Source organism: Tarenaya hassleriana, unplaced genomic scaffold (genome assembly GCF_000463585.1).
Source record: "Tarenaya hassleriana unplaced genomic scaffold, ASM46358v1 Cleome23, whole genome shotgun sequence".
Taxonomy (NCBI): domain Eukaryota; kingdom Viridiplantae; phylum Streptophyta; class Magnoliopsida; order Brassicales; family Cleomaceae; genus Tarenaya; species Tarenaya hassleriana.
The window spans coordinates 1,971,743-1,979,914 of NW_010965625.1; the positions used below are offsets into that span (position 1 = coordinate 1,971,743).

The window sequence follows — 8,172 nt, forward strand, 5'->3', positions numbered from 1 at the left end:
TAACTTTGGATTTTTTGGGTAACTTCAGTCATTTCTCTGCATGACCCCGGTGCGCCATATTTCAATATTTCACCAAAATCAATGCAACTTTGCATATTTCATTGCGTTACAAAATATCAATATATATTTTTTCCATTTCTTTGAATAATTTAACCAACTTGATTCAAATTGATCATACTTATATCATTTAAATTCTTTTATATATCTTAGAAATTATAATACAATACACTACATTTATTGTCTGAATATCGATTGATTATTATTTTTGCAAGAATAAGGTATATCGTTCAAAAAGGGATTATATTAATTCTTCGACCGTTCTACAAAGTTACGCTGACACTCCTTACATTTGACCTTATATCTTATGCGAAGAATCGGTCATACAGCCACAAAATTATATAACAAAAGTGACATAAACCTACATCAATTAGGCATCAAATATTTTTCCATTCACAAAAAAAATGATATACCATGAGATAAAATGACATACCATCTACATCAATACTATAATAATATTTAAAACATTTTTATTTTAATTAAAAACTATATATGTAAACAGACGTTTGTATACACCTATAAGTGATTATATAAATATATATATATACTGTTTATATATATTTATTTTGTTTTAATTTGTTTATTTATTCTTATTCGGTAATGATTTTTATTTAAAAATAAATAGAAATTGTTTTCCTATATTTTGGGAGGGGACATCATACATGGTAATTACCTAATCGAGGCCTCGGAGACGTGTAGTTGGAAGGCTAGGTAAACTTCCCTATTATTAGAAAAACTGCTTTCATAATTATATATACATACATATATATATGTATGTATATGTCAATGCAAATTTGCATATTCCATTTTTGTGGTATAAATACATCAAAACTAATTTACTTTCAATTCCTTTAAATAATCAACTTTTGTTATAATTTTTACCAACTCTAATTGACCGTATTGATATCGTTTGAATGATTTCACAAAAACTCAGAAATTATAACACGTAATGCACCAAATTCATGTATTAAACATATAAATATATATACATACGTTTATATACACCTATACATATATATACATACCAATTTCACATATATACACATGTGTGTATATACACTTATACATATATATACATGTATATATATGATACGAATATATCACCAATTATATCAGCTTAATTTTTATTTGGTTTGATTTAGTTTGATTGTTTCTGATTGTTTGATTCGGGTTTGTTTACTTCTTTTTATGACAGAAAAATACTTCGATAAGTATAATATCAATATATAGACACATATACACAAACAAAGATAGGCATGCAAATTTATTTTATATAAACGTATTGTTTTGACCTGCATATCCAGCACCTGTGTCGCCCAGCATATAAGGGCATGATGACTTGACGTAGGGTGTTAATTTGGGCTCGAGGTCCGAAGCGTGACCCGGTCCATCTCGAAAAATAGCGGACTTCGGATCGAAGTTTCTTAGTCCAAAAAAATCGAGCTTTCGGACCGGATTCAGATCGGGCTTTGTGCTCGAGTAGGGCCGGCCCGAAAGCCCAAAAATTAAAGAAAAAAATAATATTTATAAAGGAAGGTCCGCGGTCCGGCCCGACCCGACCCGAGCCCAGAATGCATAAGGTCGGACTTCGGGTTTAATTATATAGGCCCGAAAAAATCGGGTTGGCCCAAACCCGAGTCCAAAACTTCTGAGCCGAGTGTAGACTCGGACCGGATCGGGCCGGACCCGCCCGATTGATACCCCTAACTTGATGTCATCCTCATCTTCCTCCGGCTTCTCACCGACAGTCTGTTCAGGTTCCGAACTCAACAGTGTCAACTAAATACGAGGGTTGCGCTCGTTGCGGGACTTAACCCAATACCTTACGACACGAGTTGACGACAGCCATGCACCACCAATTCATATTTTCTATGGCTAAGGCATAGTCTTTTTTCTCAAAAATAAAAAACTCGTTGGCGCCAAGCGTAAGGGAATGTTATACGTTTGGTAATTACGAACAAATATTAATCCGTTCTCCGAAAAAATTACTTAAAAAAAATGGGTCCACAGTTCCAATGCAATAAAGTTACATAGTATCTATTTTTAGGTTGATAAAGGAATATTTTCATGGGTTTGCTTTGGTTTCGTGTTCTCATATATATATATATATATATAGATTGCTTCGAACCTTTAGTAATTTCATGTCCTTAATTGACCTGGTGCGTCATACGTCACTATATAAAAAAGTCAATGAAAGTTGCATATATCATTGCGGTATAAATACATCAACATGTAATTTTTTAAATTTCTATTTAGCAGCATTATTTATTGTTAAATATAAATGATAAATACACGAACCAGAAAATATTAGAAAAATGATGAATTATCTAAAATTTATTTAATTTTTTTACTACCTTACTGACGTTAATAGTTTAACCCAATATCACAATTGGATTGGAGTTGATGTGGTTCACCGAAATTTTGATGTAAATAAATCTCATTTCACTGTCAGATTAGCGAAGAAATGTCACATCAAAGGAAGGATTACCAAAGGAGTAAAAATGAAAAAACAAATTGTATATGTATACTTATATAATATATATATATATAGGTTGATACAGATGTCATAGATAAGTATATACATATATACATATACGAAAATATGCATCTATAAATATATATATATATATATATGCACATATATTTACGTACATATATATATAAACGTAACATACATATACACATTGATATATATATATATATATTTGTATATTTATATGTATGTATTCACATTTTTTTTTGATACATTGGGAACCTCGGCTGCTACCATCCGGGCGCGCTGACCGAGTAAACACAAGCCCACACGCACGAGCCTGCAACACACGCGTGGGAGGTGAATCAGCCGTAACTGACAGGCGATAGATGCGTTAGCAAGGAGTCGAACGTATGTATTCACACTTATACACGTATATATAAACATATAAACATACATGCATACAGACTTATATATTTACCTATATATGTATATGTGTGTATAAATGTATATATATGTTGTACAAAAATATGCGGATATGCATGTGTTATGTATTTGTGTATGTATGTATATATATATGTGTATACATGTGTATAAATATGTCTATATATAGCTTTTGTATTTTTGTATATGTGTGTATAAGTATCTATATGTGTAAAGGTGTCTGTATATATATAAATACATATGCATGTGTAAATGTTTTGTTTTTTTATTTTTGTAACGATTACTTCTTATGACGATTTTTTTCTTGTTGTTGATGTGCATGGGAGCTTCGACAAGCTATTTCAATTTTCGTCATTACAGTCCGATAAATTTATTGGTAACCATAAGAAATTTTAACCACTTTCAAGTAATTTGTATTTTTAATTTGTTTATTTATCTACGTACCATTTTTAAAAAATTTATAATGTTTGACCGACGTATTTCTAACAGATCCGATTGATATGGTTTGAATGGTTTTCATAAAACTCAGAAATAATAAAACGTAATACACCTATACTATATTAATTAAACCAAGTGTCTTAAAGTTGACATACCAAATTGTGAAAAAAAAAATTATGATTTCTTTCCCAATTTTCTTTTTGCATTTGGTTTAGCTGTTATATAAACCCTAAACCGAAAGACTTTGGTATTAAAAAAAACAAAACAAAATTTATTGAAGAAATGGATCTCCTACTCCCACACCCATCAAACTCAGCACCACTCACCGTCCTCGGCTTCTTGGAACGAGCCGCTACCGCCTATGGAGACTCCCCCTCCATCGTCCACACCGCCACTCCGACAACATGGTCGGAGACCTACCGTCGGTGCCTCCGCATGCGCTCCTCCGTCTCCTCCACCGCCGCTATCCAAAAAGGCCAAGTAGTCTCCGTCGTCGGTCCCAACGTCCCATCGGTCTACGAGCTCCAATTCGCCGTCCCGATGTCCGGCGCTATCCTCAATAACATCAACCCCCGCCTGGACGCCAACGCCCTCTCCGTCCTCCTCGACCATAGCGGATCCAAGCTTGTGTTCGTCGACCACAAATCCAAACCTCTCGTCCTCGAAGCCGTCGAGATATTACGCAAGAAGGGGGGGAGGGCGCCACTTCTCGTCCTCCTCCACGACGATGACGACGGGAACGCAAAGTTGGATGACGAGAATTTCATCGGCACGTACGAGGGCTTGATGGAGTCAGGAGATCCGAGTTTCAAATGGGTTCGACCCAGGAACGAACAGGAACCGATGGTGCTCAACTACACCTCCGGCACGACCTCTTCTCCGAAGGGAGTATTGCTTAGTCACAGAGCGGCTTACATAAATACTATAAGTTCATTGATAGACTGGTCCGTACCGAACCGACCGGTATACCTCTGGACCTTACCAATATTCCACGCAAACGGGTGGACCTACACGTGGGGAATGGCGGCCGTAGGAGGGAAGAACGTCTGCATGCGTAGGCCCGATGTATCACAAGAGGTCTTCGATTTGATGGAGAAGCACGACGTGACCCACATGTGTGCCGCGCCTGAGCTACTAAACAGGCTTGTGATTCATCGGAAGGAGAGACCGCTCAAGAAACCGGTTCGGGTGATGACCGGAGGTTCCTCACCGAAGAAAATCTCGGAATACGAATCACTCGGTTTTGATGTGAGTCATGGGTATGGTATGACGGAGGTCGGAGGAATGATGACGTCATGCGCGTGGAAGCCCGAGTGGAACGTCCTAGACGCGATGGAAAGAGCTCGACTGAAGTCGAGACAAGGAGTCCGTACTCTAGGAATTTCGGAAGTCGACGTGATCGACCCAGAGACAGGGGAGAGCCTGAAACACGACGGGGTTTCACAGGGAGAAATCGTTGTTCGTGGAATGGGCATGATGCTTGGTTACTACAAGAACCCTGAAGGTACAGCCGAATGCATGAAGAGCGACGGTTGGTTCTACACGGGCGACCTTGGGGTGATACACGAGGACAACTACATTGAGATCAAGGGCCGATCCAAGGACGTGATCATATGCGGGGGAGAGAACATCAACAGCATCGAGGTCGAGACCGTGTTGTGCATGCATCCAAACGTGAAGGAAGCCGCGGTGGTCGCTAGGCCCGACAGCTTTTGGGGAGAGGTTGCGTACGCGTTCGTGTGCTTGAAGGACGGTCGTGGCGGGAAGGTGAATGAGAAGGAGATAAGGGACCACTGTAAGGAGAAGTTGCCCTCGTATATGGTTCCAAGGGACGTGGAGTTCGTGGAGGATCTTCCCAAGACCGCCACGGGAAAGATCCAAAAGTTTATACTCCGAGAGAAATGGCTTAAATAAATCGTTATCATTTTTAAATCTAAATGTTGATACGACGTATCGATATCGCATGTGTCACATCAATACTTTGATTATATATAACACGTCATTATTCACATATTTCTATGATGAGTTTAAAAATGATAAATATTATAAAGTTTGATTTATTTATAACTCAAGAATCAAATTGAGATTTTATTTGGTAAAATACAAAGTTTAAATTTTATTTTGTGAAAATTGACTAGTTCAGATATTTTTTTATTTTTTCCAATTTTTAATCTATTTTTTTTTTCTATGTTTATAAATTTATATATGCATTATAATCTATGTTTATAAATCAAATTACTTTAATTTACATATATTTTCCAAAAAAATATGTTAGATTATTATATTTATTATTATTATTATTATTATTATTATTATTATTATTATTATTATTATTATTATTTTATTATTATTATTATTATTATTATTATCTTCTATGTTTATTTTAATAATAAAATGTAATATTAATAATAAAATCTAACATATATTTTATTTAATTGGTTTCCATGGGTCACATTCGTTAATTTGGGGCAAACATGTTAGACTTATTACTTGTTCATTTTCTAAAAATATATATATGTTAGATTTTAATTCACATTCGGTCGGTAATTTCATCTATCCATATATTCGCACCCATTTTGCTGATTTGCTGTGAGTAGAAATAAAATAAATACATCATAAGTCATTTATTTTTATTTATTATTGAGCGTAGTGAATAAAATATTTGAAATGTATACCTAAAATATTGTTTCCCATTTAAATAAATGCATACCAAATCAAACCAAACCAAACGACAGTCAATTCAAAGAAATGACATCTATAGCATTACCATGCCAATATAAAAAAAATTTCATAAATAGGATCTTTAATCAATTCAATTCAAATCAATATAAATAGGGGTTCCCATATCGACCATACCATAACATAACAACAAAAAAGTGTAATTTCATATCAATTAAAAAGGAACAGAAACCCTTAGAAATCCATAGTCAATAAAAAAAATGACATTTACAGCATGAATCTAGCTATACCATATCAATATAAAAAAATGCATAAATAAGATCTCCTATCAATTCAATTCAAATAAATGAAAAAAGATTCCAATATCAATCATGCCACAAAACCAAAAAGAGTAATTTCACGTGGAACAAAAATCCATAGAAATCACTATACCATATATCCAACTATTAAAATCTATAAATAGACGATTATCGTAGGGCAAAACAAAACAAACCAAAATCAATAAACTATCTCAATTCAAATCTGATTTTGAGTCTAGAGATCATAATAAAAAGAAAATGGCGATCAGGTCGAGTTTGACATGGTTGATCATAGTTTTTGTGGTGACTGCACAAATCATAAAAGGAGACAGTCAAAAGACAAAAGAGGAATGTGCGAAAGAATGCAAGAATGTATGCGAAACTCTGCCGCATGCTTCTTGCGTCTCTTGCGAGACTTCTTGTGAGAGTGGTGGTGCTTCTTTCTTAGATGATCATTCAAGTGAGTTACCTCTCGCTTCTAAAACCTTTACTAATATAATATTAGATGCATAAATAAATAAATCAACGTATTACATATTAAATTAAATTCAATTGTCATACAATACAAAAATGACATTTCCCACACCATTATGAATGTTTGTAAATGAACATTATCATACCACATCATCATCTTTACGTAAATATGTTATAGTGTGTAAATGAATGTAAGGATAAACGTTTCATATATGACACAAAATCATAATTTTGGTGGTGACTGCATAAATTATAGGCAAAGAAATTCAAAAGACAAAGGAAGAGTGTGCGAAAGAATGCAAACGCGTATGTGAAACTTTGCCTCATGCTTCTTGTGTCTCTTGTGAGACTTCTTGTGAAAGTGGTGGTGCTTTACTCTTGGATGATCATTCAAGTGAGTTACCTCTTGTTTCTAAAATCTTTACTAATATATTATTAGATTCTATAAATAAATAAATTAATATATCACCAAATATTAAATTAAGTTCAATTGTCAAACATAAAATTATATGTGGTATTCATAAAATACAAAAGGATAGTTCTCATACACCATTATAAATTCTTGTAAATGAGTATTATATACCACACCACCATCTTTACGTAAATGTTTTATAGTGTATGAATGAATTTGAGAATAAACGTTTCATGATGTATACAACACAAAATCATAACTTTGAAGGTGACTGAATAAATTATAGGCAAAGAAATCCAAAAGACAAAGGAAGAGTGTGCAAAGGAATGCAATCGCGTATGTGAAACTCTGCCTCATGCTTCTTGTGTCTCTTGTGAGACTTCTTGTGAAAGTGGTAGTGCTTTACTCTTGGATGATCATTCAAGTGAGTTACCTCTTGTTTCTAAAATCTTTACTAATATATTATTAGATTCCATAAATAAATAAATTAATATATCACCAAATATTAAATTAAGTTCAATTGTCAAATATAAAATTATATGTGATAGTCATAAAATACAAAAGGATAGTTCTCATACACCATTATAAATGCTTGTAAATGAGTATTATATACCACACCACCATCTTTACGTAAATGTTTCATAGTGTATGAATGAATTTGAGGATAAACGTTTCATGATGTATACGACACAAAATCATAACTTTGACGGTGACTGCATAAATTATAGGAAAAGAAATCCAAAAGACAAAGGAAGAGTGTGCAAAGAAATGCAAGCGCGTATGTGAAACTCTGCCTCATGCTTCTTGCGTCTCTTGTGAAACTTCTTGTGAAAGTTGAAGGATGTAATGCTCTAGGATGATCATACGATATGAGAACTATGTATGATACGATGTAT

General features: G+C 34.2%; 1 protein-coding gene across 1 annotated transcript; it reads left to right on the forward strand.

Moving 5' to 3' along the window:
* The first annotated feature begins 3,686 nt into the window (after window positions 1–3,686).
* On the forward strand, window positions 3,687–5,421 carry LOC104815323 (probable acyl-activating enzyme 10). The gene has a single exon (XM_010543674.2). It carries the CDS (start codon window positions 3,695–3,697, stop codon window positions 5,324–5,326), a length of 1,632 nt encoding a protein of 543 aa, XP_010541976.1. The 5' UTR covers window positions 3,687–3,694; the 3' UTR covers window positions 5,327–5,421.
* Window positions 5,422–8,172: the final 2,751 nt, after the last annotated feature.